At 51.4% G+C, this 11,650-nt stretch overlaps 1 protein-coding gene across 1 annotated transcript; it reads left to right on the forward strand.

Annotated features, from left to right (window-relative positions):
* The first annotated feature begins 840 nt into the window (after nucleotides 1–840).
* On the forward strand, nucleotides 841–9,639 carry LOC143380070 (uncharacterized). Its single transcript, XM_077105178.1, has 10 exons — nucleotides 841–978; nucleotides 1,215–1,417; nucleotides 2,459–2,573; nucleotides 3,903–4,018; nucleotides 4,185–4,415; nucleotides 5,499–5,613; nucleotides 7,917–8,014; nucleotides 8,181–8,297; nucleotides 9,269–9,487; nucleotides 9,586–9,639. The coding sequence occupies exons 1-10, from the start codon at nucleotides 867–869 to the stop codon at nucleotides 9,637–9,639; spliced, it is 1,380 nt and encodes a 459-aa protein (XP_076961293.1). The 5' UTR covers nucleotides 841–866.
* Nucleotides 9,640–11,650: the final 2,011 nt, after the last annotated feature.

Consider the following 11,650-nt stretch of genomic DNA (forward strand, 5'->3'; position numbering starts at 1 on the left):
TCCATGAGGCATAAGTGCACGTTGTCCTCTTCAGTGAATATGGTGGACCCCTGGACCAACTTCAACATGGAATGGGCTTGGGGTCAAGAGGGTGGGCTCCTTGTTTCCGGAATAGGGACCTGCAAGGTGATTTGACTTGGGAAGGCTGAGGAAAGACTGCTCTCCCCGATTCTGTTTTCTGCCTGCAGTGTAAGGTGTGGGGCTTCAACAGTAGGAGGGGTAAGGCAGGGAGTTGTAGGTGGAGTCATGGTGCTCTGGGGAAGCCCCTGGGACAATGGATCCCCACACACTACACCTCCCTGTCCTCCCCCAGGGCCACAGAGATGTGGCCTGCACTCATGGGAAAAGAGAGGTCCACTGCTACTCAGGGGGACTCAGTGAGCGCTCACAGAGAATGAGGTAGCATTGCAGCCCACGCCAGGGGAGGAGGTGTCTCTTGAGCCCTGAGAAGAGTGGGCAGGAGGACAGACACTCCTGGAAGGTGCATTCCAGGTTGGAGAGCACATAGCCAAGAGGAAGAAGAGTGTCAGGCCTGCCCAGAGGAGGGGAGACCTGATCATACCATGGATCTAACGCTCCTTCGTTGAAGGTTCTTTGTCTGTAGCGACCTGTCCTGTCCCTGCCTGTACAGCCACTGTGTCTTGTCTGAGGTGGACTGGTGTGTTCAGAACCAGGGACGGTTCAGGAGTGTCGGGTCAGAGGTTTGCTCTGGAGGCCGTGGCGAAGGCAAGGCCAGGGTTTTGCTGACTCCACACCTGCCTCCCCACAGTGCCTCACCTTCCTTCTTGGGGACCTGGGTGAACTTCTACACGGAGGCTTCCCATCAGCCTCCAGGCTCGCTGAGTCTGCAGCTGCTGCTGCCATGCATGTGGCTCTTGCTGGTTGGCTTGTATCTGGAGCACCAAGCACACCGCCTCCAGGCCCCAACTGAAGATGGCATATCAAGCCAGGCAGAGCCTGAGAGCCAGGCGGACTGGGGTGAGTACCTAAGGGTACACGAGGAAAGGTCCGACTGTTGTCCCACTGCGGGGTGTCTGTATGCCTGGTGTTGGGCTGGAAATTAGGATAAGCCTCTGTCCACTCAGGAAGTGACCCCAGTCTGCAAAGAGGTCTTGTGTGGGCTAAGGGCCTGAGGTCTTCCTGGCAGCAGGGGTATTGTCTGTCTGTGCCAAGGTCAGGGCAAGGCAGCCATGTTGGCATCTTTTCTCCTCTAGCTACCAGCTCAGTTCCTGTCACGGCTCCTAAGCCAACCCCAGAGCCAGAGCCTTCTCCCTGGGAAGGGGCAGAGCTGGAGCCCAGGACATCAGGGGTCTCCACTCGGTATTCCTCACAGCCCCAGTACAATAAGCGGGTGAGAGGCAGATGCCTCATTCACGTCTACCTAGAAAATGAACCGACAAAGTATAAGAGCATCCTGGTGAGTCTTCGAGCAGGGGAGTCTCTTGGGAGCCCACACTGGGGAAGACCAAGTCCACAGCAAACACCTTGGACTAGGTCTGTCTTCTTGAACTGGAGCTTCTGGAAGGTCAGGAAGGAGAAGAGAAAGTGAGGAAGAAAGAGGCGGGAGAGTAGCAGCATGCCAGGTCTGGGTGGGAGTGGGCCTGTGTGTTTTGGGGTGTGCAGGTCAGAAGTGCAGGACTGAGTGCTGGGTTCAGAGGAGGTCAGAGAAATATCGAGAGTACAAGCCATCCTCTACTGATCTTGGTATTGAGGAGGAGTATATTGAACAATGGAGGTTGAAGCAGAGGAGTTGGCAGTCATTTTCTTGTGTGTGGGAGGGGACATGTTGCTGGTTGAAAGGAAGGGAGCCATTGTGGGATGATTAGGGTGGGTAGGGGCCCATTAGTGTCCTAGTTTGCATGTATGTGAATAGAGATTTAGCGACTCTCTCTGCAGAATTTTCCTGGGCGTGGAGTGTCCATCATGAGACTCTGGTGTCCACCTCCAGGGGAGCCATGTTGAACCACTGCACCTGCTGGGTCCGAACCTCATGACACCCCAGCAAGCACTGACACTCTTGAGGCCAGCAACTTCCATGCCTGTCATTAAAGAGTCCTAGTGTGTGTTGTGCCCTGGCTGTCAGGACCAAAGCACCTAGGGTTTGTGCCTGGTCCACACAAAAAATGCAGCTACATCCCAGACCAGAGCAGGGATATGGAAGTCCACTGAACCATTCCTCCCATCTTGATGGGACTAGAGTGTGTCTGTACAAAGCCTTTTGGTCCTTATTCCCTTGTCCCTATAGGGCATAGCAGGTTGAAGCAAACTCTTGTACCAAGATTGGCCTAGAAGCACATAGGAAGACCCCACATGGTCACATGAAGGCCTCAGGTAGCAGGGTAACAAGATGGTGCCCTTGTGTTGAGAGCTCAGTTGTCTCTGATTGTCCTTGAGCACTGTCCTCTGGGTAGCTACTCCCAAATTCCCTCTCTGATGAGCTTTCTCCAACCCTGCTCAGGTGACCTGCCAGGACACGACTCCAGTCATCATCCGCAGGGCCTTAGATGCACACTTGCTCCAGCAGGAGGATCCAGAAAACTTTGAGCTTCTGCAAATTGTCTCGAACCATCAGAGTAAGTGGAACCATCAGAGGGTAGGGAGCAGTGAGTCACAGTGGGCTCAAGAAAACTGGGAGCCAAAACACAGTGTGCGTCCACCAAATGCCCAGGAAGAGTATGGTGGGACTTGTGCATAAAACAAAGTGTAATGATGGGGCATAAATCTGCAGGTCCTTCATGTTCCCCAGGGGCTGTGGACCTGCCTATCATGTGTTCTTTCCTTGGCCTGAGGAGGCATTGCAAAGCTATTATCCACGAGGGGCCAAGAAGAGAGGCTTCTTTGTCTTGTGTCAAAGAAGACAGACAACCACAGGGTGCCTACTTTGGCAGCCTTTCCTGACCTAGATGAGTACATGAGAAAAGCAGTTCAATGAAGAATCATTTCTGGCTTCCAATCTTTCTATTCATTGCAAACGGAGTCCACTTAGGACCAGAGGCCATTTCTAGAGAGAAGTGTGTGGTAGAATAGAACACTTCACGGCTTGTAAACTCTTCTTAGAGAGAGAGAGGAGGGGGGGGGGAGAGAGAGAGAGAGAGAGAGAGAGAGAGAGAGAGAGAGAGAGAGAGAGAGAGAGAGAAGAGAGACAGAGAGAGAGAGAGAACAGAGAGAGAGAAAGAAGAAGAAGGAGGAGGAGGACGAGGACGAGGAGGAGGAGAAGGAGGAGGAGAAGAAAAATGAAAATAAGTTGAAGGAGGAGACAATGAATAAGAAGGTCAAGATGACTATAAGAAGAAGCATGAGGAGAAGATGAAGAAGAACAAGAACAAGAAGTATAACAATAAATTGATTAAAAATGTGAATGAGAATTATACTCATGAGGAGGAAATGCAGAAATGGGGAACTCAAGAGATGGCACAGCCCTGCTGTGGACATCCTCCACCCATGCTCAACACACCTCCAAACCATACCCCTCAAATTAGCGTAGCCCCGTCTGAGTGGATGAATCCACTGGCAAGGTGGAGGCACCCACCATCAAGTGCTTTTCCCCAAACCCACCTGTGATCATTGCTGCAGTGGGTAGAAAACCATTAACACATGAGTCTTTGGGGGCCAATCCAGATACAAAGTCTAGCTGTTTCTCTTTGGTGGGTCCAACGTGAACTAAGAGGTTCTGGGGTGCAAGGGGCTATTTCCTTGAAAGGTGATCCTGTAGTGGACCTCCTGTGCATAGAGGGTCCTCAGGGAGGAATCAGTGGGGAGTCTTTGGTGGAACAGTAGCTGGATTCGGGGGCTCTCAGGTCTGTGTGTGAGACCTGAGCTGGCAGAGGCTCTCAGTTGTGGGGGATGTTGGGTAGTGTATTCCTTGAGTGTCACCTACCACGCCTCTGCCCCTGCCTCTCCAGAGCTGAGGATCCCTGCTGATGGGAAGGTATATTATGCCCTGGATGCCAGCGTGGATTACAACTTTCTGCTTCAGGAAACAGCAGCCAGCAAGTCGTTCAAGGTCAAGCCAAAGGAGGTAAACAGCCACCTTCTTCAGTCTTTACTCCTGGTGCCACTCCACATCCTCCAAGGGGACAAGAACCTCAGGTTCTGGATGGATGTTATAGAATGCCCATAGAGCCAACTGCCAGGCTGGGTGGGGTGCAGGTGCTGGGCTTTGCTGATGTTGTCATCCCCCACAGTTCTTGGAGCCTTCTGTGGCAGTGGCATCCGGGATCCCAGCAGCTGTGAGCAGCAGCTCTGCAGTGGCCGCAGGATCATTGCCCCAGGCCACCCAAAGCAATGAGTGCTGCATGACAAAAGTCACCAGTAGCAGCTCCTCACTGCTTCACTCCAGCGAGCAGGTGGAAGACAGCCGCTTTGTTCACATCCTCCTAGAGGGACAGAGCCTGAAGGAGACAAAGCGCATCCTGGTAAGCCCGACAGCAGGGCTGCCTCCTGGGTGTCCACACAGTGGAAGGCAGGAGACACAGCCAACCCCGGGGCTGTGGTGGGAAATAAAGAAGAGAGAGGTCCATCTTAAGGGCTTGACCTGAGGAGGGAGAGCATCAGCATGCCCAGCTCCAGTGGTGAGTGGGCCTGTGTATTGTGGGTTTTGCAGGCCAGAAGTGCAGACGGAAGTGCTGTGGGCAGATGAATTCAGAGAAATGTCCAGGGTGCAGGCTGCAGTGTCTAGAACTTGGTATTCTCAATGAGTGAGGTTGGAGCAGAGGAGGTGGCAGTGACTTGTCACATGTGGAGGAGGGGATGTGTTGCTGGTGGCTGGGAAGAGAACCTCCTTAGCATGACTAGGTGTGGGAATTTGGGGTTGGGATCACCTGGGGGGTCATGCCAAAGCTTCAGAAGGTCAGCCTTTGCATGTATGTGAATACGGAGCTAAAGGGGTTCTTGGCAGAATTTCTATCTATGTGCAGTAGACACGCTAATGCTGCATGTGTCCAGCTGCAGAGGAGACATGTCCAGTGCCTGCCAGTGCTGAGTCAAGTACATCATTACAACCAGACCCGCACCGAGCTTCCAGAGGCCAGGGCCTCTCCAGGCTATCATGAAGCACTCAAGTGCACACTCTTGTATCTGAGTCTGTTTTGTGTAGTGGCAGTCAGGACCAAAATTTTCAGTGCATCTGCCTCTTCCACCCAGAAAGGCAGCCTGCATCCCAGAGCACACTTGGTGCGCAGATCCCTAGCCCATTGCTCTCATCTCAGTGAGTTGAGAGTGTGTCTGTGCATAGGCAGTTTGGTCCTTTGACCTGAGTGGAATGTGACTCCCCAGGGGGAGGGGAGATGGCAGGTACAGGCCGATATTTGTACCAGGATTGTTCTAGTAGCACATTGCAAGAACCCAGGTGGTATATGGAGGCCACACTCAGGTAGCAGGATAACAAGATTGTGCCCTTGTCTATGTAGCTGAGATTTCTCCTGAATGTTTGACCACAGTCTTCTGGGTAACTCCTCTAAAACCCATTCTCTGATGACATTTGTCCCACCCTGATCCAGGTGACCTGTCAGGAGACGGTGACGAGCCTCATCCGCAAGGCCTTGGATCAAAATTTGTTGCAGCATGAGGATGTGGACAACTTTGAGCTGCTGACAATGATGTCTGAGTATGAGAGTAAGTTGGACAATCAGACAGTGGGGAGAAATGATCCACAGTGGGCTCAAGATAACTCACAGCCAAGAGAAAGTGGGCCTTGGCCCCAAAATACCAAAGTGTGGTGGGCCTGGTGCAGGAAACCAACTGCAGTGGTGGGCGTGTCCAAGGTGGAGGTGCTCAATGAGGCCCCAGGGGGCTGCTGGACCTCCCTAAATGTGTTCTCCCCTGGACCTGGTCTGGCAATGCAAAGCTAATATCGATGAGGGGCAAGGCAGAGAGAGGCTCAATCGATCATCAGTTTGGTTTATGGCTCACTGATAATGATGCCTTCAAATGAAGAGGAGGAGAACATGGGTCCTGATTGGATCAGCATTGCTATGGACGGAAGCAGCACAGGTCCCAATCCATGGCCAGGATATGAGAAGTCCTGCCTACTCACAAGAATGTCAGGATTGCAGCAACTGGGAACAGGACCTAGTGAAGAGGAAGTCAAGGCCAGGGGACAGCCTGTTTGGGTTCTTTTTGGAACAATTTCAAGTCCTCTGTGCCTGGGTGCCCATCTCCTGAAGGTATCAGAATGGCCAGGTTATTATTCCTTCCAGCAATAAAGAAGGGCATCTGAAGAACAGAGGCCACAATGCTGAGCTATCCAAAATGCCAGTGCTCTTTCCTTTCTTGTAGCCCAACACTCCTAGCCTCCACCATCCCAGCCTGTCCACAATAGAACCCACCATCTTTGGGGCACGTAAGTGAGTTTTCCCATTTTCACACACCACCTCATTTGGGTTGGCTCTGTCTTACACATGAGGAAGACTGCGGTGCAAGGAGCTGGGCAAGGGGCAGTGTCTGCGAATCTCAGGGACTTGGGAGGCAGCGCAGGAAGATGGGGATTTCCAAACAGCCTCAGAAACTTAGGGAGACCCTGTACCCAAGTCAAAAGGCCTGGGAATGGTCTCAGTGCTTAAGTGCCTCTGGTTTTATCCCTGGTACGAAAATAAGCCAGTCAATAAGGAATTACCAAACTGAGAATCTACGAAGGTGATTTCAGAAACAGACACTTTCAATCCAAGCATCAGTTGAGAGCAGGCTCCAGACCAGGGGAGATTTGTGTGTAACAAACGTCAAAAGGGAGGACTACCGGGGGCCTGGAACCCACTAGGTGTGATGGCATCTATGCCTTATGGCAGGAGGGTGGCAGTGATGCTGGCCCTCTCCTAGATTTTGGAAACCTTGTTTTCATTGGGGAAGCTTTATGGAGGTGGAATCTATTTTAGCAATCCTGGTCCAGATGAGGTGCTGACTACCACAGGTAGAAGCCTATCCAGAATGCGGTGTCTGTTATTCAGTCTTTCCTGACTATGACAATGACAAAGAAAGGAAGTCACTTGTCTTTGGTCTTGGTTTCACTCCGGGCCATTGATTGAGAACTGATTTCATCTTGGGGTTCTGAACAGAGGCTGCATCTGGGCAGAAGAGTGTGATAGATTTGAACTCTTCAGAGGACGCCCCACCATTGCCAGAGAAAGAAGGAGAAGGAGGAGGAGGAGGAGAAAGAGGACACTCCTGAGTGGGGAGAGGATCACACGATGAAGAGCAGGAGGAAGAAGAAGAAAAAGAAGGAGGTGAACAGAAGGAAGGGTGGAGGGAGATACACAAGAAGAAGAACAAGAAGGAATCATGTAAGAACAAGAAAAAGACCCAGAAAGAACTACAAGATGATGCAGGACAGAAAGAAGAGCCAGAAGTAGAATAAGAACCAGAATAAAAGTACCAAGCAGACAGTCATGATGAGAAACAAGGGGGAGGAGAGCGAACCTAGAAAACTATTGAGTTCTCCAAAGCACCACCCTGCTGAAGTCCTCCCATGTCCATGCCCAACACAACTCTGATGGATACCACCTCTCCGCGTATTCATCCATGAGTGGATTCATCAAGGGCAAGTGGATGAATTCACCCATCATCCAATGCTTTCCTGAATGCCATGTGTGAGCATGGCTGTTCTGGGGAGAAAGGCCTAAGCACAGGAGCCTTTGCCAATCCTGATTCAAAGCCTAGCAGTGTCTCTTTGGCAGATCCAACCTGCACTGAGAAGTTCTGGGGCCCAAGGTGCTGTTTCCATTGTCAGGTGCTCTTTTGGTTTAGAATCCTGTACATCATCTTCAGGGAAGAATCACTGAGGGAGTCTTTGGTGGTACTGTAGCTGGATTGAAGGACTCTCAAGTCTGGTGCTGACCTGCCCTGGCGGAGACTCTCAGGGGTTGTGGGTGTTTTGTGGTATAATCCTTGAGTGCCCCCTAACAATTCTCTCCACTTCTCTGCAGAAATCAAGGTCCCTGACCACTCACTCATGTATCTGTCCATGAATCCGCGAATAAAATATTTCATCGTGAGGAAACGCCCCCAGGTCAAGGGAAAGGAGGTAAATACCTACCTTATTCAAGCTGTACTTGTGCTGCCATTCCACTCCCACCTGAGGAAATAAGAAGCCTCAGCACCTGGACATATGTGCTAGAAGCCCAATGAGCCAACTGACAGGCTGGGGTGGCTTTCTGTTTCTGGGTTTGCTGATGTTCCATCCCCCACAGTTCTCAGAATCAACCTGCAAGTCCTCCAGGCCACTTTCCCACAAGCAGGTGGGAGACACCTGCTTAATTCGTGTCCACCTGGAAACACAAAGTCCAAAGCTGGCCAAGACTGTCCTGGTAAGCCTGGGAGCAGGGGTGTCCCCTGGTGCTTACACCTGGGTGGGGGGCAGACACTGGTCCAATACCATGGACTACTCATGCCCTCTTGAATTTGGAGCTTCTGGATGATCAGGAGGATAGATGGGAATCAAGAAGGGAGAGGTCAGTGTGAAGGGTTAGAGCTGAGATGAGGGAGAGCAGCAGCTTGTCCACCGCCATGTCTGAGGGAGTCTGTGTGTCAGATGGCAGCATGCAGTCCAGAAGAACAGAGGCAGGTATGGGTGACAGATGAGAATAGGACAGGACCTAGGTTGCAGGTTCCCCTTTGGGATGCTGACCTCTATGGAGGAGGACAGCAGTGTGAGGTTCTGCGTGTTCCTTGAACAAGGAGCTGAGAGGGTCTCTCTGCAGAGTCGATATGGTTGTGGAGCAAGCACACCAAATGTCCAGGTAACCCAATGACCACCCTTGCCGGATGAGGTGCCCTCCTGCACCCCAGCCAGCACTGAGCCTCTGGAGGCCACGAGCTCTCGTGGCTATCTTTCAGCACTCCTGTGTGTGGTCATGTTCCTGGGTCTGTTTTTGGCTCTGGCAATCCAGACCAAAGCCTCTAGGTTTTGTGCCTAGGCCATTCCCAATGCCGCCTGCATCCTCGGGCAGACCTGGGATCTTGGTGGCTATTGTCCCATTCCTCCAAACTTGTGGGATGAGATTGCATCTGTATGCGGGTAGTGGGGTCCTCTCACTTTGAGAGGAGTCAGCTCCACAAAGAGCAATGGCAGGCCCAGGAAGTCCTATGTACAAGGATTGGGCTAGTAGCCTATGGGAAGAGCCCACGCGATGAGCAGGAGGTCAGCCTCAGGTAGTAGGGTCATGGATGTTGCCCTTGTATTTAGAGTGGAGGTGCCTCCAGAATGCCCCTGCCCACTGTCCTTGAGTAGTCACTTCAAGGCCCATTTCCTGAAGGCCTGTCTCCCATGCTGCTCCAGGTGACCTGCCACGATAGGGCTCCTGTCGTCATCCGCAGGGCCCTCGAGCTACACTTGCTTGATCAGGAGAAACCGGAGGAATATGAGCTGGGCCAAATCATCTCTCACCGTCAGAGTAAGTGGGACAATCAGGTGGCAGAGAGCAAGGGTCAGGATGTGGACTCAGGTCAACTCTTAGCACCAAAGAGTAGTCTCTGTCCCCCACGAACACTCCAACAGGTATGTTGGGTTCATGCACAAAGCCAACTGCACTTCTGCTGGTGGAAGGTCTTGAGGTCCAATGGTATACCCCAGTGGATATTGTGGCTCCCCACCAGGTGCCCTCCCCTGGACATGAACAGGCATCCAAAGCTGACATCATTGAGGAGTGAGGAGGAAAGCCTCTTTCCAGGAGCAGTATGCTTCACGGTCTGGGATAGGATTGGTTTCAGAGGAACATTGAATGCATGGGCTAAAGATGGAACTGACACTTTTGTGGACTGAAGCAGCAATATTGAAAGCCTTCTGTGCCCAGAAAACCATTGCCTGGGCAGAGCATTGCCAGGATTCTAGCAAGCAGTAACAGGATGAAATTGGGAAGAAAACACAGCCTGGGAGACAGCCTGAATCATCTATTTTTGCATAAATTCCATGGTCTTCTGCATCTGAGTCCACTTGCCAAGGAGTGATCACAATAGCCAGGTTATGACCCCTAACTAAAGTCAGATGAGGGCTTGCTGAGCACGTCAGCCACAAAGCTCATCTGATAATAATGCCAGTGCTTTTTTGTTGGTTGGTTGGTTGGTTATTGTTAGCCAAACACCACAGCAGCCATTATCCCAGCCTATGTATGCTGAAGACCACCATCCCTATTAGTTCTAGGATCAATTGTCTCCTATCTGAATGTACTGTTATGTTAGTAGAGTCTATGGAAGAGGAAGTCTGTATGGGGCCTTGGTAGCCTTAGAAATTCATAGCAGAGATCCCCACATCCAACCCAGAAGGCATGGAGAATAGGCTCTAGGTTAGAGGAGGGCAGCAGGAAACAGGTGTGCAGAGGAAGGAGAAGCGGGCTGTTGTATTCCCCCACTTGGGGTCATGGCACCACTGGACCATACACCATGTTGGAGGGAAGCAGTCCCTTTGCTGGTCTTTGGAACCATTGTTCTCAGTAGGGCAGCATTTGGAATGTGGCCTCCATTCTTGGAGTCTGGTCCACATGGAGGCGGGCTCCACCAATGCAGAAGCATGGCTCTAATGTGGTATCCGTGCTGGTCAGCCTGTCCTCACTGTGGCCATACTTGAGGAAAATAACTCAGAGGAGGAATCCTAGGCCTTTTCTCTGGGTTTCATAGCTTTCTCTTTGGTTGTGCACTGAGGCTGTCCATAACGCTTTAGTGTGTGGCAGTGGAGAGCTCCTCAGTCCTTGCCAAACAGGGAGAGAGAGAACGAGGCTGGGAGAGAGGTAGAAGAGGGAAAGACAGAGAGGAGAAGGAGGACCTCTACTTGGAGGATGAGGATACAGTGGAGCCAACAGGAACAAGGTACTATTGCCCAGGGCGCAACCCTGTTTAGGTCTTCCTCCAACCATACCCAACCTTTCTTCCAGTGCCTCCCACCTCCCAGTAGTGTGTTCATCTTGAATGAGAATTTCATGATGACATCAGAGCACTCACCATCCAATGCTTCCCTCCAAACCCACCTATGAAGATGGCTCCTGTGGGGTCTGAATCTTCGGCACAGGAGCCTTTTGTGGGAGATTTCAGATGTAAATCTAGTGGTGTGCTTTGGCAGATGCAAGAGGACCTGGGATGTTCTGGAGTCCAAAACCTTTGGTAGGAACAGACATTAGGTCTGTTGAAGTGCTCTGCCTAGTTTTTCCTCAGGGAGGACGGGGGAGGCTGTCTTTGTTGGTATTGGTGCTGAATTGGAGAGCTCTCAGGTGTGTGGCTCAGGTTGTTTCTGGCACAGGCTCTCAGATGTTGGGGTGTCCTAGGGAGCACCTCCTGAGTGCCACCTTCTTTTTGTACACCCCTCTCTCCCCAGAGCTGAGGATTCCAGCGCAGGCCAACGTATTTTATGCAAAGAACCCTCACACAGAATCCAACTTCGTGCTGAGGAAAAGGAGCCTCTCCCAAAACAATGATGAGTGGATCCAGCCTCAACCTCCCTCTCGTCCTGGAAAGAAGGCTCCAGCCCTCCTGAGGATGCTTGCAAAACCATTCTGCTGCTGTGTGCCTGGGCGGGGCTGAGGCAGCCCAGGAGTATTTACATTGATTACTATTTGCTTGGAAAGTTTGAACCTATAGTTTGCCATTGTCCTTGACCTTGTTTAGTAACACAGTTGTTACTCTATCCTGTATTTGTTTCCATTAATATGTTATTATTTTAAAACATATTTGT

The sequence above is a fragment of the Callospermophilus lateralis genome, chromosome 14 (genome assembly GCF_048772815.1).
Source record: "Callospermophilus lateralis isolate mCalLat2 chromosome 14, mCalLat2.hap1, whole genome shotgun sequence".
In the NCBI taxonomy this organism is placed as follows: Eukaryota; Metazoa; Chordata; class Mammalia; order Rodentia; family Sciuridae; genus Callospermophilus; species Callospermophilus lateralis.

What these genes read in the sequence shown, in the direction of transcription:
- LOC143380070 (XM_077105178.1), top strand. Translation starts at nt 867, where the DNA reads ATGTGGCTCTTGCTGGTTGGCTTGTATCTGGAGCACCAAGCACACCGC. An exon ending in CCCAGGTCAAGGGAAAGGAG is followed by an intron (nt 8,015 to 8,180) that starts GTAAATACCTAC and finishes CATCCCCCACAG; the next exon opens with TTCTCAGAATCAACCTGCAA. An exon ending in AGCTGGCCAAGACTGTCCTG is followed by an intron (nt 8,298 to 9,268) that starts GTAAGCCTGGGA and finishes ATGCTGCTCCAG; the next exon opens with GTGACCTGCCACGATAGGGC.